This window comes from Rhinolophus sinicus, chromosome 1, assembly GCF_057876585.1.
Source record: "Rhinolophus sinicus isolate RSI-liver-muscle chromosome 1, RSI-T2T, whole genome shotgun sequence".
Classification (NCBI taxonomy): Eukaryota; Metazoa; Chordata; class Mammalia; order Chiroptera; family Rhinolophidae; genus Rhinolophus; species Rhinolophus sinicus.
Genome location: NC_142501.1, coordinates 198,159,534 through 198,185,283, shown reverse-complemented (window position 1 = coordinate 198,185,283; position 25,750 = coordinate 198,159,534). Strand labels below are relative to the sequence as shown.

At 43.7% G+C, this 25,750-nt stretch overlaps 1 protein-coding gene across 3 annotated transcripts in view; it reads right to left on the bottom strand.

The window, feature by feature from the left end:
* SEL1L3 (SEL1L family member 3) overlaps positions 1 to 25,750 on the bottom strand; it is a 98,019-nt gene that overhangs the window by 70,526 nt on the left and 1,743 nt on the right. For all 3 annotated transcript variants that reach the window (XM_019743863.3, XM_019743864.3, XM_019743865.3), the window contains exons 2-5: positions 13,587 to 14,160; positions 2,855 to 2,981; positions 1,098 to 1,219; positions 645 to 760 (exon numbers count right to left, since the gene is read on the bottom strand). In XM_019743863.3, the coding sequence (XP_019599422.3) occupies positions 645 to 760; positions 1,098 to 1,219; positions 2,855 to 2,981; positions 13,587 to 14,160 (939 nt within the window). The remainder of the gene's footprint in view (positions 1 to 644; positions 761 to 1,097; positions 1,220 to 2,854; positions 2,982 to 13,586; positions 14,161 to 25,750) is intronic.

Here is a 25,750-nt window from a genome sequence, read left to right as displayed (position 1 = left end):
ATCATGTAGGTTGAAAAATGGAATTGTCCTCAATTATAACAACAGATTTGCCATAATCCATAAAATCTGTGTTATGAGTGTTTGAAACAGTGATAGTGTTTTATAGTAGAAAATAGATGAAGACCCTTCGTTCTGCCAGAATTATCTCTTAGGCTTGTTAATTATTATTTGTCTGTTTATGCCCAACATAAGCAATTGTTTCAACGGCCAAAAACTGTCAAACCACTTCTTGACGGAACTTAACCAATAAATTTTCTGTAAAAAAAAAAACTTGTAGATCTGATAACACTACATATATAAACATGGCTGATGCTATTTTAACATTTATTTCCACAAAATCTATCTTGCCAGGGGAAAAGCACCAAATTCCTCAGATAATTGTGGCTATATCGCTGGCTATATTATTTACTCATTCACAATATGGTCGAAAGAAGCACTTTAAAAGCCAATTAAATGGGATGGGATTCTTATGATATAAACTCCAATCTATAAAAGTTTGATCGAAAAAAGTATATAGTTGTAAAGTGTTTATCGTTTACCACAAATTTGTTTTTACAGATCTTCTTGCTCCCTGACTTTATAGCAATGCTTAACGTTAAGTGACGATGCTGATACGATTCATGGGGGGACGTGCATACAGGTACCTGGCCTCCATTAAAAGAGATATCCAGTCGAAACCACTCCTTCAAAGGTAGGGTGAATTTAGTTTTTACAGCAAGGTCTTCTCCTTTGACAAGATGCATTTGAATATGCAAGTGGCCTAAAAGGAAAATGACAAAAAATATTTAGGAATGAAGTGGCTTCATTTTTTAAATAATTGTCCTAAAAAGCTACCAGACCAGATCACCTTCCTTCTTCCTTTAACCAAAAACAGAGTGAACCAACAACAAAACACATAAGTGCATTCCTTTGTAAAGAAGACATTTGCTTTAAGCGTCCAGAAAAAAAGTTTAATCTGAAGCCCACATTTGAAAACCATCCCTGTCACGAAACTGTCACATTGACAATATCGTTCTTATTCTATGCAGACATATTTGTCAACAGACCGAACATAAGGAAAACGACAATATCATTTTAAGGTTCTGTTTTATACTTACCCTCTTCGGTAAGAAATACAGAAGGCGTGCCGTACATCTCATTAGAATCAACAAAGTACAGAATCCCACAGAGATTGGCCTTGCAATAGTGGAGTAAATAAAGCCACAATGAAACAGTAAACCTATAAAAGTGAGGAGAAAAAAGGTTCTACAGATTGATATCATCCAAGAACAGGTAATTATAGTTAACAATGACCAAGTAAATTGCTTTCTTTCCAACGAAGGAATGAATTTGCCTTCATGTTTATCATGGGATCTCAGCTTGCAAAGCTTGATTCTTGAGACAAAGGAAGTAGTTATAGAAACTGTAAGAGACAGGAGTTAAGCATCACTGTACAAAACTAGCAGACATGCTACCTTGCACCAAAAACTGTTTCTGTGCCTCTTTGAGAATCTCACACGCCTGCCATTTGAATTCCTGATTAAGGCTTATCAGAATTAAAAAAATCTGGATTTTAATAAGAGGTGATTTGATAAGAAGCTATTCTAATTTCGATTATTAAAAGAAAAAAACACATAATTAGGGCTTTTTGAACACTTTTGTTTCTTTCCAAGACAAAAGCCCAGAGGTAGAAAAAAATGTCATACTCTGCAAATGGCATCACTCTATGCTAATTGGGACACATATATGCTATTTTAAGGCACATGTTAGGTTGTGCAGTATCACAGTTCTGGTGGACCAATATGGAACAACTAATCTAATTGTTCCACTTCTGAACTGGGACTGCTTTAGTTGGAAAAATATATATTGTACATCTGTGATCTGCGGAATGAGGATAAATTATCAGTAGTCAATTTAACTAGGACAGATTTAGCCAAGCTATATGATCCATCAGTCATTCAGCAAATATTTGCTGAACACTTGATGTCACACACTGTGCTAGTGACCAGTAGTTCAAAGATGAGGAGCTGGGGGTAACTGAATTTTGCACATAAAACAGGAATCAAGGTAAAAACAAATGTAGAATTCTCTCCATCACCCCAGTAACAAATTCAGTTTGGGTTAAAGTGGCAGTGGCCTCAGGTTCATTGGGGATACATCCAAACAAGTCCTTTAGAATATTCTGGGCTTTATAATCTGGCCTCCAAATCAGTGGTAAAAGATGCAGACAGATGGTGCCACACGGCTCCCTCCTGACCCACCCAGCTGAGCAAGCTCATGAAGATAAGTTATTACAAGGAAGCTTAGCAAGAACATACGCTCAGTAAAGTGAGTCAAGATCTTTCTACAGCCAGCAGCATGGGAAGAATTAAATCACTCTGCTAAATCCATCCGGTCTGAGGTGAACCATTTTCAGCATCTTCAATTCAGCAGCGGAAAAATAAAATATATATATCTGGGTTTTGCTGAAATCAACGGAGATCAGAAGTGGGGAGATTTCCAGCAGCTCATCCAGTCTTCCAAGACAGAAAAGGCACAACAAGGGCTGCAATCTGTGCTGCCAGTGGCTGGCTACACTCGGAACCTTGCAAAGGCCTCAGATTCCAATACCTTGTCCCCCACTCATGTCATTCCTGGGACTGACATATAAAGTCTAAGGCAAACTGAGGATTGCTAAGTGCACGAATAACTCAAGAATACTTTGAGGTCTTCAGGTCCACAAATTCTGCCTAAGCTGTGTAGATTTCAACATTTTTCCAAAACATATGACAAAAGAGTTATCTGTCCTCTTAAGGGATTCATTCCACTTGCCTGCTCCCAGCCTCAGATAAAAAAAGCATGGCTCCACCAGCCCCCGTCATCGGCCCATTCTTACACTGGATAATCGATCCGCTGGTGTCGGGTGGCCTCCAGCTCGCGGTTCTGAAACCTCGGGAACTTCTTCACAATGCCTGTGTTCTCTCCGCTGGACGCATAGAGAAAGCCCAGGAGGGTGACCACATCTGCAAAGGACCAGACAGCTGCCTTTCAGTTATCTCCAGAAAAGCATTGTTTCCCAAATCACATTCTTCCTGGACCCCCTCTGCCTGGCTCCAATCCAACATTTAAATGAAATTGTCTGCAAGTATTATTAGGTTGGGGCAAAAGTAACTGCAATTTTTGCAATTATTTTTAACCTTTTAAACCACAATTATTTTTGCACCAACCTAATAACTAAGATGTACGGAACACGGAACATATGCCAGCGCCTGCTAAGCACTTTACAGAGCTAGCCCAGTTAGTTTTCATAGCAACCCTATAAAGGAGATTCTATTTTTAGTCCCATTCTACAGATGAAAAGTCTGAGGACTAGAGTGGTAAAATAAATTGCCTACGGTCACAGAGCTAGTAAGTGGTAGAGCCAAATTTCACGTTTTGAGCTCAGGTTCTATGTGCTCAACCATTTCACATACTGTCTTCTAATGTCAAGGAAAACATTTTGAATTTGTGGAATAATAGTAACAGTTAACACTTCAGTCGCACTCATTATGGTCCACACGGCTGTAAAATAATAATTTAACTTAAAAATATATATAAATTCATTTAATCCTCATTAGTATCCCCAGTCTACAGATGAGGAAATGGAGGCACAGCTGCCAAAATAATAATTAACATTTATTTAACACTTAAAATATGCCCAGGCAATAGGCTAAGCGCATTTCAGGAATAATCTCATTTAATTTCACAACAATCTATGGAATTGCTCTATTATTACCCCCCTCACCATTTAATAGATGACAAAACTGAGCCTTAGAGAAGGTTATATAATAAGAGGTAGAGCTGCAATTCAAACTCAAGCAGTCTGGTTTCAGAATCCACGTTCTTAACATTGGATTTTTTTTTCTGTGCAGATTTTCCTAATATACTCAACACATTATCCTATGCAAATATTAGTAACCATACCCCTTAAAATTAGAGAGGCGTCCACTTTATTTTGTAAATGTGGGAGAATTCTGTGACTCTAGAAGAGGGTGTCCATAACGAATCTCAAAGGGAGAACTGAGTTATTTCATCTATATTTAATACCTACTGCTTTAAACAAGTCTAATGTGAATTTCTTATTTCCTATGCTCCCTCCCCCCAAAGAGAAATGAATTCACTGAATTCAACCTAGGAATAAAGATCATTTTTTCTCTTTCTCCAAAATGCTCCTTGGTTTAAACGTCCGTGATTAAATGGTGAAAATAATTTATTTCCCTGGCCTTCTTAGAGAGGGAAGAGTTGATTTCTAGGCAAGTTACCAAATGCCAATATGGGCACAAATTATGGGAGCCTCAGCCTGGGATGCTGAACACCCCAGCTCTCGTTCCTCTGTGAGAAAAAAAATATTTTATCATAGAAAGAGGTACCTCTGGTTCATTATAACTTGGAAATCATAAGAGCAAAGCTTTTGTAATGTCAGACTTCTGTATATATTATTATATGTACATATATACCACGTTTCCCTGAAAATAAGACCTAGCCGGACCATGAGCACTAATGCATCTTTTGGAGCAAAAATTAATGTAAGACCCGATATTATATTATATTATATTATATTATATTATATTATATTATATATTATATCATATCATATCATATTAGGCCGGATCTTATATAAGACCCAGTCTAATATTATAATAAAATAAGACCGGGTCTTATATTAATTTTTGCTCCAAAAGATGCATAAGAGTTGATTGTCTGGCTAGGTCTTATTTTCGGGGAAACACGATAGTAGAATTAAGTAAGCCAAATGTTCCTTGGTGTCCACAAGTCTACCTGTTTTGCTATGTTGAGATGGGTTTGGAAACCCAAAAGGGTGGAATTCAGAAACACTACAAACTTTTTCTTTACAACTTGTGCTCAATTTGGGCATGGTGGACTTGATATCTTTGGAATCCGGGAGGAAAAGTCACCAAGAGGTTGACATCAGCCCAACCTGTTTGACTGTCATCGTGTTGAGTGAAACAGGAGACCTGTGGCCATGTTACCCCCCCCCCACCCCCCAGGTACCCCTCTGCTGATGGTTGCTGCTGACTTATCCAGTATGTAGTGGAAGCATTTATCAAAATGAATGGGATTTGATTCTGCCCAACCTGATTCCAGTAAAGGGAGGCTTCATAAAGGAGGTTACCAAAGTGAAAGGAGCCAACAGTAAATGTTGATGAGCCACTCTCTTTATCCCAAGATCAAAATAAAACAGGTTGAACAGGAGAACTTGCAGCAAAAGACAGCGGAGGGAAAAATCTAAGACCCAAAGATCAAAAAATCATTTTACAGGAACACATACTTTTTACATTCAACAAAACCAAAGAGATCGTGGTTTTCTTGTCAAATCTGTAGCTTCAATGGTTTTACGATTTGGAATTCTATTGTAATTTCCCCTCAGTATTATATTATTTTTCCATTTAATTATAAATAATTAATAGGAATGAAATTTTACACCGGGAAAGACTTTAGAATTCCTCTAGCCCAGCAAAACATAGAGGCTTATTTTCTAGTAACTGACTCTGGCTGCTTGGAGTACTATAATTAATTGGTTAGCGGTGGGTCTCATAGGCACCAGAATGGGGAGTGACAATACCAGTGTCATTTGCCATGAAAGAATAAACAGGTAGGAAAACTTAGGTTTAAAGCGGTGAAGTGGCTCGCCCAATTTTCTCTAGAATGTAAGCTCCAAGAAAGCAGGGACATTACTTCATTTCATTATTTCATCCCCAGAGCCCAGAACAGTGCTCAACACTTCCCAGAAGCTCCAGAAATATTCCGTGAGTGAATAAATAAACTAACACAGGAATACCATGGTGGCCAAGTCAGGATTTGCACCTCTCTTGGGCTCAACACTTTCCACAATTCTATAACGTGCCCTGTGCTGTCTAAGCCAAATAATAGTCTATCTTTTTTCAGATCTTTCCCCCAAATCCATTTCGTTGGGTTTTTTCTGGAATGAGGAAGTTAGATAGGAAAACGGCATCATTACCCACCCCCTTGACGGTTTTGTTTGTTTTATGTCCTCCAATTTTGGAGCAAGAAGAGGCATTAGATATCATATGGTGCAAACGCCTGCATTTGGAGACAAGAAAAGCGTTAGTGTCTTGTTGAAGGTTGTATAGTTAATAAGAGATCCAGGTCTGACTCAAACAGGGTCTCCCACTACAGACCAATGGGCTTTTGGTTAAACCACATCACATCTCACAAAATGTTCAGCTGGCATGCCCCTGTGCGGCCACACTGGTGGCTGAAAACTGAAATGTGTCCATATTGTCCATATTGGTTAGATGATTGGGGGCCCCACCCCCAACCCTCTACCCTGGCCTCTCCTTCGGGGTAGAGCCTGGCTCAGCAAGGACCTCCCGCACCATCCTGCTTCAGCACTAGGGCCAGCGCCCCTGGAGACTGACTAGGGCCCCTACCTCTTCCTGGTTGCTAAGTGTTTTGAATATCAAACCCCGCCCCCCACGAGTCGGGTAGTTGGGAGGGTCACGTAGCCCATTGGCCAGTGCAACTAAGTGATCAGAGCCCTGACACAGACACCAGCTCTGGGAAAGGTTCCGTTTCCACATAACAAAGCCCTACTCAGGATGTGCTCCAAACGCATCACAATAATGCAGCTGACATCCTCAGCCCATTTGTGGAGGGGAAAGTAAAGACAGTTTTGTGGCAAGAAATAACTGTGACTATACCTCTGTAAGCAGTACCTGGAAGAAAAGAAGGTAAGATTTTCCAACCTGAAGAAGTAAAGCTAGAGCACAAGTAACTCGATAATGCTTTCCAAACACAGGGCATTAAAAAGGCAGTGGTGATCAGGTGTTTTATTTTCCTTAAAGGCAAAGTCTGAGAATAAAAACTCTACTTTCTAGCAAGTATGATTTAGGTCAGAATTTCCCCCCAGAAGATACTAGGCAGGGACGTGAGTGACTAAGAAAGTCTGTGGCATATGCACTACTAAGAGTCTTAAGCATAAAATGTATTCCACTCCCAGTAATTTATCCTCCCTACAAACGTGTGCACAAAAATACATGTACGAGGATGTTTGGCAAATCCTTGTTGTTAATAGTAAAAGACGAGAAATGACCTGTGTGACCATCAGCAGGAGACAAGTTAAATAAATGATGGACTGTCAGGCAATGGAATGTTAAGCAGCTATTGAAAAGAATGAGGTTGTGTAGCACATACTGATACAGGCAAGTCTCTGCCGTATCGTTAATGAGCGCGGGACGGTTTACAGTATCCTTAGTGTATACAAAGAGAAGGGGCTAGCCACGTAATGCTTACACGTGCAGGGAACATTTCGGGAAGGAGACACAAGAAACCAGTGCTATGAAGTTTGCCTCTAGGACTAGGATTAGAAGACGGGGGTGGGTGGAAACTTACTCTTGCCCCAAAACCCTTTTACACTACCTGAATTTTTTTTTTTTTTTTTTTTTTTTAGCCAGGTCCATGTATTACTGTTTTGGCTAAAAGAGAAGAGAACAACATCTCTGAATGTTTCCACCCAGGCAGGGAGAAGGAGCCAGCCATATTCAGAGGCCACCCGACCCTGGGCCTCCACAGATGCTCCATCCGCTTCAAAGAGACAAAGTCCAATGGGTGAGGAAAACAGAATGATTCACATCGGTTAAAAATTCAACTTAAAAGGAGTGCTCCTCCTCATTTAGAACCTGGGTTCGGACTGTATTAGCATATTTCAGAGGTGGCATAGCAAAGGTGAAGGAATCAGGAAGCATGGATTCCAGTTAAACAAGCACCATGAGCCTTGGCTTTCCCCTCCATAAAGAGCGGAAGAGAATTATTCTTGTTCCCATGGGAATATTATGAAGATTAAATGAGACAATGTGCAGGAAAAAGTGTTTTGAAATCATAAATGGCAATGCAGATACAAGGCATTAATTAGTGTTATTACTGAAAAACTCAGACCACTGTGGTTAACGGGGGAGCAAAAGGAACTAGGTCTTTTTTTCCTAAAAGTGCCAAATACATCGTTCTTACAATCACAAAAAGTATCTTCATGTCATTGACTTGAATAGTCCTGCTGCATAAACTGATATTTCTATAGAGACAAGGAAAGTCAGGCTCCAATATTCGACTTATACTCTTCTATTAGTTTGTTGTAATGGAGTTTGTTTGTTTTTTATAAGAAATCATTCTTCCAATCTGATGAATGTGAAAATGAGAGTAAAATTTTAGGGAAAGGAAAAGAGAGTGGAAAAGAAGGGAACTGCCATGTCCTCCAGTGTCTGAACGAACAGGAAAGACTAGAACCATGTTCACACAGGCAGACATAGGACAGCGTGTTTAATCCGCCTTGGCAGGGCTCCAACCTACCTTTCCAGTCTTATTTCCTGAATGGCCCATCTGCTCTTCCAATTCTACCTGAACGAGTAACATAGCCCGAGTGCTGCTATTCCACATTCCCTGTGGCAGACATTGGTAGTCAATCCACATGACACTCTTTTTCACGAGGCACAGACCCAGCCTCAGAATCCTTCTCAACACCATGCTCTAGGGAGCCACACCCGATCAATCCCAGCTGGGGTGCAAGATGAAACCTATTTACCACCCCTAACCTCAAGGGATGCAGACTTATTACCATTCCCCCATCCAGCTGCATTTCCCTTCTGCCTGGAGGCCCTTCCCTCCATTCCTTTTCTAACTACGAAAACTACTCATTCTTCCAGTCTCTGTTCAAATGTCACCTCTTCTGTGAAGAAGGCTCACAACGCACCTAACACATCAAGGCCACTCAGTCACTTTTTCAGGTGAAGGAACGTCTTAAAGAAATAGGGAGTGTAGAGTAATGGTTACGTGTGACATTTGGGAACCAAACTACCCCGATTCAAATCCTAGCTCCCTCGTGAATAGCTGTGTGACCTCAGAGAAGTCACTCCACCTCTCTGAGTCAGTTTCCGCCTCTGCAGATGTGACAGTAGTGTACTGGGCAGATCTAAGTTAGATACTTACCTAAAGAACTCAGCACCGTGCCTGGCACACAGTGAGCAATCAGTAATGGAAAGCAGCTGTTCCTACTGGTAGCTGCGTTTCCCCTTCCACATAACTACCCAAAGACAGGGACAGATGGTGCCTGCATCTTCAAACTTCCAGACTTAGTAAAGAAATTGGTACATAGTAGGCGCTCAATCAGTCTTTGGTTAATTGCCTAGAACCTGACACACATCACACAGGGTGGTGGATAACAACAGTGGGCTAGGGGAGGCTACAGGGTAGAGAGCTCATTTCTGATTATGGGGATCAAAAACAGAACAGAAAAGAAAAAAAGCTTCCGGGGTAGAGTGGGGAAAGGGTGGAAATCTGAGCTGGCTACGGCAATATCGGTATGATTTTGCCAGGAAGACACGACACGTGGCAGTTGTGGGGCAGGTGTTGGTGGGGAGTGGACAGTCAGGGACAGCAGCTATCCCAGGTGAAAGGGACCACTGCTTCAGCCAAGGCATAGGGGCGCGGCATCAGACTAAGCCAACTCAAACTCCAAGGGCAGGTCCCCAGGGCGAAGGTGAGCGCCTGTGTGGTTACAGAGGATGGCTGAGTGGGGGGCTACAGCCTTAACCAGTGCAGCCCAAAGGGGCTCTCCCTGGGAAGCAGCGGAGTGTGCGTGCGATCCTCAGGGAAGGCACACGGCAGCCCCGTACCCTCACACGCTCCCTAATGTGGCAACACAGCAATGGGAGGGTGCTATCACAGTGTGATGGTCACACATAATCTTAAGAGAGAAAAAGGTCCATGCCCCTTGGCTAAGAGCACTCATCACGCAGTCTCATCACTCAGTCCACAAATAGTCACTGCACACCTGCCACCTGCAGGCACTGAGCTAGGCATCGGAACAAAACAAAACGGGATCCTGGCCTAATGGAGCTTGAGTTCTCGAATGGAGACACTCAAACAGCAAAAAAGCAATTAAATAGAGTTCATTACAATGTCTAGTGGCAATAAAACTACAAGGACAACAAAGGTGATAACGGCAGGGGTGGGGGTGCCAGGGGTGGGGCCGTTCTCTTAGATAAGGTGGTCAGGGAAGTCTCTGATGAGATGACATTTGAGCAGAGTGAAGGGAGCAGGCCAGGCAGGTGATCTGAGGAGGGAGCAGTAACGCACAAGTCCTAGAGTGGAAATGAACTTGGTATGTACAAGGAGAAGCAAGCAGGCCTACGTGGCTGGAACAGGTGTGCAAGGGGAGCACGGCAGGAGATGAGGCCAGGGAGACAGGGACAGGCCACAGTAAGGGATGTGGGTTGACCAGTAACTGCAAAGGGAGGAACCACCTGCAGGAGGTGACGTGCCCCGCTTGCACTGGTTACCGTGTGGGGAATGAGGGCAAAGCTGGGAGGCCATCGGCAGGCTGTGGCCGGAGTCCTGCCAGGGACTCACTGGTGGGACTTAGACCATAATGACAGCAATACACATAGTGGGAAGCAACTGAGTGTGCAATACAGTCTGAAGAGGGAAGCAACAGCCCAAGCTAACTGCTCTCAATAGGATGTGATAGGAAGAGAAGTCCAGGGCACCTAGGATTGCCAGCCCAGATGGTTGATTCCTTTCTCTAGATGAGATCATGCATGAGTCAGGGACACGCGTGACTGCAGAGGGACAAGAGCTAAGGCCTGGTCCCCTCCCCCAGGGAAACAAACAATAGTAAGTGGAGCCACAGGCGTGGTGTGCCTGGCCACCTATGCCCCAGATGCCTGGAATGCAACAGGAACAGGTGCACCAGAGGCCACATGGCTGAGCCTGGGCACACACGTGTCCTGAGAGAATGCCCACTTCTCACTCGGGGGAGGTTTACTCAACAGGGATGGACAAAAGTCTGCAGCACCTCCACTGAAAATCAGACTACCAACCTGGCCTGGCACGGGTGCTGGCAAAGGAGATAAGCTGCACGCGTGAACGCGCGCGCGCACACACACACACACACACACACACACACACACACACAGCCCTCGCTGTGAGCTCAGGAGCCTAACCTCAGCCTTTGGTGCGCGGACACGCCAGCCGTTCTCATGGAACACCGTGCATGGGACTTTGGCTCACTCGCTTTTGATATAGGAAAAAGAAAATGAAAGCAAGTCAGGCGGTGCTTCAGTTCAGATGCCCTCATAGGACACCAGGCACTTGACACAGAAAATGTTCCCCCACACCCCACCCCAGTGCTGGCTGCAGACCGTGACCAGACATGAAAGGTGCCCCCACTGCTCCCTGTGCCATCTTGTTGTTCTGACTTGACTCTAGTTCATCCAGAGCCAAAGAAAGAAGTCCCTGCTAAGAACAAGCCAGAGGCCTGGTCCCTCCCAGCACGCAGCTGATGGCAAGAACAAAGGTCATAGACACTTTCCACAGGGCTGCTACAGACGCTCTTTTACTATGAACACATCACAGCCGTGTAAGCAGAGCTGGTTTTGAGGGTGCACAGAGCTTCCCGCTATGCTCAGTGACTTTGACTCAGAAAAGGTTTTCCTCTGCATTATGCTCGTATTGGATTGATTCTCACCCCAAAAGTAATGGTCTGAAGGTGAGGAGAAACACCTGAGCCCTGTGAATACGGGAAGGAACAACAAAAGGAAGAAAAGAGGTTTCACATTTTTAAGGGTATGTTCGGGTGCCCTAAGAACTCAGTCAGTTCATAAAGGACTTCATTTGAAGACTTCCAGCCTGCAATTCAGTCATTCTTCAATGAGAAATATGTGATTTGCCAAACATGAAATGGAATCATTAAGCCCTCACAAAATTGAAAGCGAAGCACAACTGTGGCTACGTGTGTGCCCCATGCTTCCTTCTCCTTAACAAATGAGGTCCCCTCGTGGAAGGCATTCCAGACGGAGGCTAGCATGGGGTTCTGCCTGGAAGAGGGATGCACACTGACTATCCAAATGCATGCAGCTCAACAATTCCAGACATTTAATTACCACCCGCCCTACCCTCAACGCACACACACAAGAAAGGAATTTGCCTTCTTCTGGATATCTCTTATTTAAAGCACCGCACAAATGTGGAGTAAGCCAGACACAGAACGAGGTTATTAAAACAAATTGTAGGATATAATGGAATAGAATTACACACACACACACACACGTGCATGTAAAAACTGGTGGGATCTGAATAAAGTCTGTAGTCTAGTTCACAGTATTAGATCCATATCAATTTCATGGCGTTGGTACTACACTATAGTTACAGAAGATGTGCCCATTGGGGATGCTGGGGGAAGGACACACACGACTTGCTACCATTTTTGCAACTTGCTGCAAATCTATAATTATTTCAAAATAAAGAGGTGATTTTTTTAAAAATGCCAAATGTGATGGTTCTATGGCAAGTGGCCTCTGAATAGCTACAATGTTTGGTTACACAGGCTGTTACGTTTTCATTATATGCAGGGCTATTTTGGGATGGCCTCAGGAAATACTCATAGGCATTGTTTTTGCCGTGTCCTTAAGTCACCTTGTCCCAAACCAGTTCTCTTGAAAACTGAGGTGTCAGCTATGTCCCATGGAAGAGTGTGCTGTCACAGACCCTTGGATTTCCTCCACCCATCAAGCCGCCTGGGGGTCTGACCACAGTAATTCTAGTCTCACCAGCTCTGCGCCTGGGCTAGAGGTTCTCAAGCTGTAGGGTGCGTCAGCGTCATGGATATGTAAATGCTGATTCCAGGGCCCTGGCCCACAGATCCTGACTGAGTAGGTAATGGATGGGGCCTGGGAATGTGCATGTGCAACAAGAGTCCTAGGTGATTCTGCTGCAGTGTGTCCTAGGGCCACACTTTGTAAAATGCTACCAGACCCGGGTCGTACCTGGGAGCAGGGTAGAGAGAACTGGCAGGCACTCAGCAGGTGCTAGGTGCCCCTTGCACCAATGGAGAGAGCTTCAGACCCTTCTTCTAAGTGCAAATAGCCAGAGAGCTCCAACCCCCGTGCTTAAAGGAGGCTGAAAAAGACACAGGCGACTCCTGTATGGATCCTTTCATGGCTGTGACCATGTGGTATTTAGGATCAGATACAAAGTTTGGACTCTATCATCCTCAGGGCTACCTTTTACTGAGTGCTGATTATGTGCTAAGCAAATTATATCTCATTTGATGCTCACAACACTGCTCTGAGGGGATTGTTATTATCCCCATTTTATAGATAAGAAAACTGAGGCTCTGGGAGCTCCAAAATTACACAGGCAGAAAGAAAGTAGAAGAGCCAGGACTGAACCCAGGTCTGCTTGGCTGAAAAGCCACATCTGCACTAAAACTGACACTGGAGGGATTTTTGAAGGGAGATGAGAGGAAGATTTTCCCAATCCTTGTTTCTACGGCGTTACTGCTCCTTTCCAACTTAAAGCAGATCCAAAACAAACCTGTCAAGGTCCTTCCATGGCCCCTTTGTCCCTCTCGCACTCTCATCTTCAGTCCTGTTCTCTCCTGCTTTCTCCTCTCTTCACCTTTTTATTTCCTCTTTCCTCCCGGAAGTCCAAAATTACAGGCTCCATTCTCCTTATCTCCCCCACGGCTAACATAAGAGTTTTCTCCCACCATTCTCGTATGATACAGGCCATCTGAAGAAATGAGAGTTAGGTTCCTAGCAAGGCAAATGACCTACCATTTTCAAAGGTACACTGGGGAATCTTGTTTGCCCGAAGGCTCCAAATATAATCCACGTTCCACTCCAGGCACACTTGATGGTCTTTGAAAGGGCGTTCAAAAGGTGGCACTGTCTTCAGCAGAGTATAATTCTTTGCTACAGCGTGTAGCAAGTTTTCCTCCAATTTAACATTCATGGCTCCACCACCACTATGTTTGTGAGTAATCCAGGCGCGCAGTACCACCACGGATACGGAAATGGAGTGTCTGATGAAATAATCATCTCTGTAAACCATGATGCTAGGAAATTTCACATGGACTAGATGTGTCCTGCTGGTGTGGAGGTGTTTCTCATTCTTCCACCTTTTTTTGTACACGGGAATGCTACTTCTGAAATCAGATGAAACAACGGCTTCCAAATTCACAACACAAGGCTGAGAGCATAAATACTCAACCGAAACTTCAGAAATATTGCGAACATTTCCTTCAAAGACAGTGAAATAAATAAAGTCTTTATAAGCCACGCTCTGCTCGGCTTTGGGTATCACCGACGTCGTCAGGGAAGTCTGCCTGCCCAAAGACGGTACAAAATTCTAAAAGGGAGAAACAAAGAAATATGAAAAGTTTAAAAATCATTGTATTAACAGATATGTGAATCGTGATTTTCCTGGGATAAAAAAATATCCATCTACATGAAGCAACAAATGCAGAAGATAAAACATACTGAAACCATTACTGAACAATTAGAGAAAAACCAACACACGCAAACACAAATGAGGATCTGGCCACATGAAACTCTCTCCCCAGACTCGGTAGCATCTGCTGATCAAAATGTGACTTTCAAACTCCATGGCAGTCATTCCAGAGTTGGTTTCCAAATGGAGGAGCTAGTTCATAACACAGCCAATCACAGTGACTCTGCCTTAGAGTGAAAAGAGACAATCCAGCTTCAGACATTTCCAAACTATTGTCCTGACTTCAAATGCTGGAGAGATGCAGCCAAATCAAAAAGTGGGAGAAGAGTCCAAGGTGCACCCAAGCGAGACCACAGCAGGGATACCAAGCTGGCCTCTTTCTCCCCCAAGAGTTCTGAGCCAGGACGAGCATGCATGGTGGAGGGACCAGCCGGAAGTTTCTATTGCTCCAAAGCACACACAGGTGGGCTTGGACCACAGACAGTGTTGTCTGATTCTTTCATCATGAATGATGCTACAAGGGCCAAGAAAGATTTTAGCTCCCTGTTTATCTAGTTCTCTAAATGACCAGGCCCTCTCAATGTGGACAGTCCTTCCAGAAGAAATTTGGGAAGTTTGGCCATAAAATGAAAGCAATGTTTGGAGCGTGAGGCACTGATGTACGGGTGCCGAGAGAGCTCTTCCAAATAAGACTTTGTGAGTCAGGCGTCCAAAACACAATCACAAAAAGGTTACTTTGGACCACTTCACACCCGTTAGAATGGCCATGATAAAAACAAACACACAAAAATAACAAGTGTTGGAAAGGATGCAGAGAAACCGTGTGCGTTGCTGGTGAGGACGTAAAATGGTGCAGCCACTGTGGAAAACAGTACAGCGGTTCCTCACAAAACTAAACATAGAATTACTGTACGATCCAGCATTCTACTTCTGGGTATACTCGTATACCCAAACAAGTTGAAAGCAGGGTCTCAAAGAGATATGTTTATAGACATACACCCATATGCCCAGTAGCATCATTCATACCAGCTAAAAGGTGGAAACAACCCAAAGTCTGTCAATAGCTGCATGGATAAGCAAAATGTGGCATATACCCACAATGGAACATTATTCAGCCTTAAGGGAGAGGGAAATTCTGACACATGCTACAATTGGATGAACTTTGAGGACATTATACTAAGTGAAATAAGCCTGTCACAAAAGAATAGATACTGCATGATTCCACTTATATGAGGTCCCCAGAGTAGTCAGATTCATAGAGACAGAAAGTAGAATGGTGGCTTCCAGGGGCTGGGGGAAGAAGACAAAGAGGAGTTACTGTTTAACAGGCACAGAGTTTCAGTTTTGCAAGACGAAAAGAGTTCTGGAGATGGATGGTGGTGATGGTGGCACAACAATGTGAATGTACTAAATGTCACTGAATGATACACTCAGAATGGTTAAAATGGTCCGATTTTATGCTAGGAATATTTTTACCACAGCATTAAAGAAAAAAGTCACTGCGGTCTTCTCCAAAGAAGGAAGAAATAGGGATCCCTTTCTTCACTTCCGGTTTAGGGCTGTAGGAGAGGCGAAGGTGGCTAGGGCAGGAAGATGGGCATCAAGGAATCATGTTTCCAAGTGGCAGTGACACAAGGCTGAAGACGGCCCGTGCTCCAAACTGTAAACCAGCCCTAAAGAACCACAGCCCCAGGTGACAGTAAATCTGGTGCATCTAGGAAAAATGTTATGGAAGGAATGGTCTTATTACATTTGGGCTTTGAGGGATGAAGAGAAGTTCTTTAGGTGGAAAGGCAAAGGAAAACACTGTGCGTGGTATGAACAGCTTAAGCAGGGACAAGAAGGGACAGAGAAGCAAAGGTATTGGGGGACCAGCAAGCAGTTTGGTTTGGCCAGAGACTAGAAGGGAGGGATACACACAAAAGGACAGGGGATATGAAATTGAAAAGAAAGGCAGTGCCTGGCTCTGGAGGACACTGAATCCCTGCCCAGGGAATGTGGGCTTTTATTCTAGCGACACAAAGAATCAATGAAGGTGTCTGTAAAGGGGGGCGGTGTTTCCATTTTAAAGCACTGACAGTCAACTAGAAACAAAGCTGACAAACAAGAAGAATGGACAAACGACATAGCTCATGGATAAGTAGATTCTCACTCATAGCAAGAGAAATGCAAATTGAAACTACACTGAGATGCCATGTTTAACCTAGTAGAGTCACAGAGATCAAAAAGCCCAATAACACAGCATACTGGCCGGAATGTAAAGAATCATGGCTTCTTATGTACGGCTGTGGGAGTGACCTCTGTGGACCCCAAACAGGCAGTGTCTGTCAAAAGTATAAATGTCCCCACCCTCTGGCCCAATAATTCCTCTCCTGGGGTTTTATCCTACAAATATACTCAAATCTGTAAAAAATGATGTTAGGTACAGCTTTCTATTGCAGCAGTGTTTATAATAGCAAAAGATGGAAAACCTAACTGCCCGTTAAAAGAGGGCAGTACATTACAGTACATCCGCGCAGGATAAATTACAGTACATCCGCGCAGAGTACTACACGGCTATTGAAACAAGGAAGGGCTTCATGTGCAGGCAATGGCATGATCTTCAAAGTTTGGGGGTTTTTTTTTGTTTGTTTGTTTGTTTTGTTTTTAAAGTAGGTTCAGAAGTACCATTTGGGTTTTGTTTTTTTTAAAAGGAAAATATATATACATGTTTTCTTGAGTACACAAAGCATTGGCTTCTTTCATGGAGAGGGATGAGGTGATCAGGAGACAGGGTAAGAGAGACCTGCGCTGGCTATCCCTATTTATCTTTTGAATTTCGTACTACATGAATATTCCCCCAAAATAGGGGTGGGGATGGAAGCATCAGTCCTAAAAAAATGAAAATAAGAAATGCAGCTTCTTCAAATTACAGAGAAAGACTAGGAGGAGGCCTGGCCATTCCTTTTCATTAGTCATGGGAAACTTGTGGGAAGAAATATGTAAAGAGAGGGGTACAGTCCAAACTGCCCACCCCCACAGGCAGAGGTTTGTTTTATGTTCTCATTTACACTTCCAAATTACGGGGAGGAAAACAAATATAAAAATAATCTTATAATTGGAGGCAGAGAATGCTAGCGCGGATGAGCTGGCCCACCCCATGCTATGGATGAGGAAATATCAACGGCCTGGGACATCACCCAGCTGGTGGCTTAGCAAAGGGCGAGCCCAGAGGCCCAGCTCCTTTTTTTCACTTGCACTCCCACTCCCACATTCTCCAGCCCGCAGCACACACAACAGCAAGACTAAAGAGTTGCCATTTCACGGCTGCCTGAGAACTCCAGGCTGAATTCTGCTTTAACATGAATATACACCCAGCATTTGTCCACAAGCGGCGGTGCATTCATTTGGCCGATACGCCAAGATGCGGCCCCCTTCTCAAAATGGAAGTCAAGCTGGTTAAGCCCATAACAGAGTTCAGCCAAAGCCAGAGAAGCTGGTGCTGATGGAAGCTGGACCAGAAGAGCGGTCAGTGGGTGGCTGGCACTGCTCATTCTACACGCCACCAACGCTTCCCTTCCTCCATTCCACGGGGAGGAAACGTTTGCTTAGGGAGACAACAGGAAGCAGAGTCCAGGGCGTACTGTGGTATATTAAATATCAGGCTGCGTTCTTGTTCAAAGAATGACTTAAGAACTTTTCCTTGTTCTCTTCCTATAAAGTATACTTTAAAAAGCTACCCAGGCCAAGTTCTCCACTTTATTTATTTTTTTTATCATATTTTTATTGCTGATGCCAGGAACTCCAGGGAAAACCTCTTTTAAACAGAATACCGGGGGGAAAGACTATTGGATTTCACTAGGTTTCACGGCAAAGTGCAGTTAATAATCACGTTCATTATTTTACATCTTGGTGCTGAAAATGCACCCGCCCACTTTGCGTTTTTCCCCGTGAATAGGCGCAGTGTGCTGAGCGCGGCTTCGGTTCTGCCCGACGACCCCTAACGTTCTAGACCTCAGGCTCATCATTGCAGAGATCGGTGGTGACAGATGAGAAGGAAAAAGGGTAAGGACACCTGACTGCATATCCTCTCCAGGGTCTTCCCTTGAAATTCGGTTTTAAAAGGAATCTCCATATACTTATATGAACATTATTTTATTTTCACCTGCTTCAAAGCACAGTAAAAGTAAATCCAAGGTTTATGGGTTTTAGACATACACTATCCAGTCCGGGAGCCACAAGTCACATGACGCATGCAGAATGTGGCTAGTCCAAACTGAGTTGGGCTGTAAGTGTAAAATATTCACTGGACTTCAAAGACAGTATTAAAAAGGGATGCAAACTATCGCAATGCTTTTATGCTGATTATATGAAGTGATAGTAGGATACAGTGAGTTAGATAAAATATGTTACTAAAATTAATTTTGCGGTTTTTTGGTTTACTTTTTTGATGTCACTACTAGAAAATTTGAAATTATATATGTGGCTCACATCATATTTCTACTGGATGGCGCTATTCTAGATTTGAGGTCAGCAGACTTTTCCTGTAAAAAGGGACCACATAGTAAACATTTTAGGTTTTTAGGCTACTCGGTGTCCATCGCAGCAATTCACCTCTGTTGTGGTTTCAAGAGAGTAGCCACAGACAACTCATGAGCGAATAAGCATAGCTGTCATCCAGTACAACTTTACAAAATCAGGAGGCTGGCTGGATTGGCCTGTGGGCCATAGTTTGTCCACCACTGTTCAAGATTATTAAACTTTTATTCTAGATAAAGTTTTGAAGAACGCAAAGTGACAAAAGACACACTTTTTAAAAGAAATTATCATATAGGAGAAATGAGATGAATAACCCGGTTAGACATAATTTCATACATATGTAGTTGATGGGGCTTGATGTGTTATTTTGCTAAGGTTTCCTGGTGGTGGTATTGCCATTTTGCTATTGTTTCTTTCAAGAAAGATCTAAGAAGATGAGAAGTTGGAGCTGGGCTGGGCAAAAAGTTATCATTTTGTAGACTGAAAAATATTACTGACTAGGTGTTTTGTCACTAAAAAGGATTTACTGAGCATAAAGAAAGGGTTGCAACACAGTGCATGCAGACACGGCGAGCCACACGCACTCTGGCCTGTGTGCCAAGGTGGAAGGTACTATTTATAGACAGGAAAAGGAAGTTAGAACCATAGAGCTTCGTTAAACACAGAGTTCTTCTGTAGGGTTCTCCAGGGTAGGGTTCTCATGATTACGTAAAACATGAGACCTTCCATAAGCCCTAGCTCCTCCCACAGACCCTCCCGACTGATTATGTTTGCTTAAAGATCCAGTTCATCTTTATCGATTTCATGGGCTGGAAAAGATTATTCGAGAAGTGGGAAAAGCATGAGTGACAGCTAGGATACAAGAGAAAAAAAACTTCAGTGATGGGGCAATGTTTTCTTGACGTGACGGGTGTGCAGGCCCCGAGGAGGATGTCAAAAATCAACGTGGTTTTAGGAGCATGGTCTAAATCCCTCAGGAAAGCGTTACATTCTTCAGTCTTTTGGGCACCTATGCCACGTAGGAAGCTGACATCTCGTGCATTGGAGCAGACCCAGCGGGCAGCTGCTACACCATGAGTTGTGGCTACCTCTGTTATGCACAAAACCAACACCGATTAGCAACACATCACACTCTAAATATTGATTAAACTGAAGCTGATTTCCTGGCTCAAGTCATGTGTGTGGTTATAAGCTGTTTCCTGCCAGGAAAACAAGGCAATTAACTTGAAGAGTTTCAGCTACAGGCATGACACGTGTCCAACCTTCATAGGTATTTTCACATGCCAGGTTGCATTAACATGAGCTAAAAATTACCCAAACTTTCCTTTGTTTAGAAATTATGAGGTCAGAGTCCACATCTTATTCATTGTTATGTCTCTGGCTTCTGAGATAGAGCTTGACACACAGTTGGATTTGGTAAGTATTTCTTGATGAAATAAAGTACTGTTTACGGGCATTTCTGCCTGGTGTCTCAGTGGTCCATCCCAGGGCACCTGCTTATAAACCAAAGGACTTGATCCAACCGTGAGTCTCCACTACCCTTTCCTGACATTCACAAGTTCTTTTGGGGGTGGTGGGGGGGGCCTCGTCATTTCTCTATTTTCCACCCAGCCTCATCAACCTCCTTCCAAAGAGCCCCTTCCCTCTGGCATTGCCCTGGGCCCCTAGGAGTCAGAGCTGAGGTGAGGGACTGTGAGAGCAGGGAAGGTGGCACTTCAGCACCCACCTTACCCACAGAGGGTGGACTCCTCCCAGCTATCCAGTCCCTCTGAACCTTTCAGACAACTGCCCTGCATTCTAGAACGTTCCCATTTCTCCACACCAAAAATACAAAGTACATTTTTGTAATGTCCTATCTCTCCACCCCCCGTTAACTCCGGTTCATCTGGCAAGTTCATCCATGTTAATGTGATAATGACAAAATACTGCAGTAATGTCACATATCTGCATTTCTATGCCAGTCTGGTGGAGATAATGCCTTAAAAGCAAAGACCAAATGCACTGCAGCTGTAAGTAAGATATCTGGGGTGTAGGAGGACATTTTTGTGCCTCTCAAATTATGCCATTTAGGCAGCCACATAGACGCTTCACCTTGGGAGCTACTGATCTGCTCTGCGCACAATGAAACTGGGCTCTGAAAGACGCAGGAGCCCTCAAACATCTGTTTCTACCAAAAGTAAGCTTAATCAAAGTCAAGTTTGACAGTGTCACACACAGTCACAAAACACAGATTCTTTTGTCTTTGTGTAATTGTGTATGTATTGAAATTTATTTTTTTTTAAAGAAAGAAATGGGTCGGTTAATGTGTATTCATGATAAAGGAGCCAAAATAGGAGATCTAAATGCATTCAACTCAGCCTTGGAATCGAGAAACAGATGAATGTATGCATCTTCTAGAAGGAGGAAAAAAAAAAAAAATCTATCAATACGGCCTAAACTTCTTTCAGGATGAGTGCATCTGATTCCTTTAAACAAAATCAATAAGAAGAAACTCTATTCAAATAACCCTCCCTTATTCTAAAGAGCTGAGAAAACTTGGCTCTTTTCTGTACATGATCCACTTGTTATTTAAGGGAGAGACAAAGAGATTGGAAAATCTTCCCTCATTCAAGTCTCTCTATGGGAAGTTCACTTACGCTTACATTTGTATGTGGGTATGTCTGATACGCAAGTAATAATTGACTGTTTTTCTCACTCCTGCCCATTCTGCCCCATGGGTCACCTCAGAAAGCTTTGGTTCATGAGGGCTTTCTCTCCAAACTAGCCGGATCAAACTTTGCATAGGTCGAAAGGGTAATTGCATTGGCTTAGAAGGCCTACTTTGCCAATTTCTGTTGACTAACAATCAGCAAAAATTCTGTTTATGTCAACAAAGCACGCAATGAAGCAGAATGGGCAATGATGGCAATATGAACTTCAAAATCAAGATATGCCGTGGGAAATATTTCCCAGGCGCCCAGTACTCCTTCCCAAACCATCACAATAATGACCAATAAAATACTCCAGTGTTTTGGATCCTCTCCCCACCTGATATGATTTGATATGCTGTTTCTTTCTAACTCAAATCATATGAAGGTAACCACCGTGTGGTTTGGTTTGGTTTCTCTGAGCACCTCCTGTGTGCCAGGCATGGGGACAGGTGTGGTAAGTCTTGTCCACTCAAATTCTAACCTCGTCCTCTCACAAAGAGCTTCACTGAACTTCTCCCTTCAAACCTAATCCTCACAACAGCCCTAGGAGGGACACAGAATTCCAGCTGAGAAAATGAAATGGAGTCAGAGAGGGTGAGTAACTTGCCCAACGTCAACCAACTACTAAAAAGCGGAACCAAAATTCAAATCCCTATCTGCTAATTCCAAACTCAGCAATGGTGTGCCTCTTGCCTTCCAGAAACAGCCAAAATGATGCCCCCTCAACTCACCCGTTTACCTCTACACCTTCACCACTTTCTGGTTACAGATGAGGGGGTCTCAGGACTTTACTCACTCCCATCTTAAAAGGGGGTAGGGCGTGGCTAAAATTCTATCTGGTCACTCTGCCTTGTGTCTGAGGAGGGTAGATGTTATTTTACCCGCAAACACACATGCCGCACTGAGCCATCTCCCCAGCTATTTTTCAGGTGAGGATGGGAGACAAATAAGAGCTGCCAAATCAGAATTTCCTCAGCAATGCCTCACATGCTCCACGGGCCCCCTGCCCCTCAGTTCTTTCTCAGGGGACTGGGATGAGCCAATTCAATAACTGAATCCACTTTAGAGTATTTATGTTCTACTTGAGTCTATCCATCTTCTTCGTGAAATACCTGGGTTCTTTATGTCTTCCCTTCTACCTTTCCTCCGGCTGCTTCTGTTCAGCTAATTCATGGCTCCTACACTTTTACCAACAGGAATAGAAGGGCTAGAAGGCAAGAGGCACACACCATCGCTTAGGAAATCCTGGTCAGGATGAATGTGGAAGCTATTGGCTGACATGAAGTTTGAGGATGATCTCTGTATTTCGAATATTCATAATCGCTCTTGCACAAGCTGGACAACGGAGGCCCTCTTTACCTTGTTTTGATATACCAGGCGCTGTGTTACATACAGAGTAAGGAATTAATGACTACTTCTAGAGGGATAACCAAAGGCCACTTACAGAGAGAATTCTGTACAAGACTTTCACAGCAACCATCTGCTAACGATCCCCAACACATATCTGCACTGTTCATGTCCTCTTTTTTTTTTTTTTTTTTTTTAAGATTTTATTGGGGAAGGGGAACAGGACTTTATTGGGGAACACTGTGTACTTCCAGGACTTTTTTCCAAGTCAAGTTGTTGTCCTTTCAGTCTTAGTTGTGGAGGGCACAGCTCATCTCCAGGTCCAGTTGCCGTTGCTAGTTGCAGGGGGCACAGCCCACCATCCCTTGCGGGAGTTGAACCGGCAACCTTGTGGTTGAGAGGATGCACTCCAACCAGCTGAGCCATCCGGGAGGCAGCTCAGCTCAAGGTGCTGTGTTCAATCTTAGTTGCAGGGGGGCGGAGCCTGCCGAGGAGTTGAACTGGCAACCTCGTGGTTGAGAGCCCACTGACCCATGTGGGAATCGAACCAGCAGCCTTCAGAGTTAGGAGCACGGAGCTCCAACCACCTGAACCACCGGGCCGGCCCTGTTAATGTCCTCTTATTTCTTTGTCCCCTGGTTGTCTAACAAGTGTAAATGTCTACTCTGAACTTTTCAGCTCTACAGCTGACATTAATACTAGCAATTGTGAGATTTGTTTTCTCTTAAGAAAAAATGATACCTTTGAGACCAGAGTTCGTAATGGACAGAACTGACTTCGACAAGTGTCATTGTCACAGACAGGGCTGGGGCAGCCTTGGGTTGTTCTAGCCAAGTCTGGAGGAAGGTAAGAGTTAATGATATAAGAGAATAGCAAGGGGGGTCTGTTCAGCAGAGCAAGTTCTGTGTGGACCACACCAGTTAGCACCAGTGACCTCAGTGGAAGCCATCTCACTACCCTTTGCTTTCAATGCCCTCACCCTCTCTGGGAAGCCTCTCTGCATCTTGACCTTTGGTGACCTCAGAATTTTCTGGCAGCTGCTAGAACCAGGGATCATCTTTTCAGAAATCTATTTGGCATCGTTCCGTGACTTATCTTTCAGGCCTCGTCACAATTATTCATGCTTTAGCAGTATCCTAGCTACAGTCACAGTTCCGTTCTTAGGCTGCTACTGAAGGTTACTCTGTCCCAGCCAATGGAGAAGGAGGTGTCCACTGCCTCTGGACCCTGGCTGCAGGAAGCGTGCTCCCGTGAGGGCAGGGCCTTAAAAGCATCTGTTCAGAAAGCCACTTTCAATCTTCAGCCCTTATGAACACGCAAATAGGTAGGAATAACACAAAACAGGATTGGTCCCCAAATCATGGATGATTGGCTTTGGAATGCATTCCTAGGCACACTCGGCGCTACACTTGGACACACATTCATACAAACTCAAGTGCTAAAACTCCACCAGCCAGCTGCCTCTGGACTATATAAAGACCCGATCTTTTACCTCTCCACCACGGATGGCAAATATCTTCTGATTTTACCTCTTTTTTTTTTTTTTTTTTTCTCTTTAACATCCTGCTTGTATTCTGTGGCCTGTGCTTCCTGCTTTGTATATTTTAGGCTACTTTAGACATGACCTCACATCCTGGCCAATTGCACAGTAGCTGCTAATTGTGAGAGCTTTGCTAATGGCCCAAACATCTATGCATGAGGGGAATGGGTTATAAGCAGCAAAGTCTAAGAGGCAAATAAGCTAGCATGGCTAAGAATTGGGACTCTGGAAGCAGATAAATTTGGGTTTCAATCTTGGACCACCTGTGTGATCCAGGACGACTTATTTAACCTCTCTGAGCCTCAGTTACCTCATCTGAGGTAACTAAAGAATGGGATCAAAACAGCTGTTTCCAAATTATGGGATAGCTTTCTCTCTCTAGTGTCTACATATTACTGAGATCCTACCTATTTCGCTCAACCTCTACCTTCCACCCTCCCACCCTCCTTCCCCAGACCGATCACTTCCTCCAAGCAGTATTCCTTGCAGAGCAGAATGCAAGCAATTATGCATTTCCTCCTCCACTCCCCACGGCTGTTTCATGTTTTTCATGCAGACATTTACATTTTCCCCAATTTGTAGACTAAACCTCTCCAAGGTCGAGAAGCCTTACCTTTCCACAGTATCTGAGGTAGCACATACCTCTAGAGCAAAATCCCTAGCAAGTGTCTAGACTTTCAGAACAAAAGGGGAAGCCCACCTCCAAGTCACACTTTTGCTTCCTTGGGTTTTGCAAAAGCTTCTCATTCAGTTGCAAAATGCCCTTCTGGATTATCAAAGTCTTTCTTTTGCAGTAGCATATCTGAAGCCCATCTAAAGGGAAGAGGCATAGTCAGAAAGCACTGACATTTCCCTCTTCATGATAGTTCCAAAATCCATTCCGTCCTTGTCTGCCAAGACATTCATCCATGCTCTAGTTATTTCCCACACACAGTATTTTCTATAATCTTCCTTTTTGGAGCCTTACCTCACCACTTCACTACCTCACTCTAGTCTACTACCTACAGCGTCATTTGTCCCCTTTGTGTGATCTGTGCTCTTAAATTCCCCTTGGTCAATACAGAACTTTAATAATAGTTCCACACCATCTCTCGCTGTTCCCACAGACCACTCCACTAGGCCTCTAGGCTTTGCTCGTTACTCTGATTTCTTTGAATTGTCAAGAAGAGGTCTCCCTTGGCTAGGTCTTAGGATTTCCAGGTGGAACTTTCCAGACCACCTGTACATGAATGTTTCACCCAACTCTCTACTACATCATTTCTGCCTCTGTGGGTAACCAGCACCTTGTGGACAGGGATCATCTGTTTAAACTGAAACCCTGTCACTTGTTATGGCAGTTTTATTTACGAGCCTGTGTGCTGTAACTCTGTGGCATAAATATTAAATAATATCT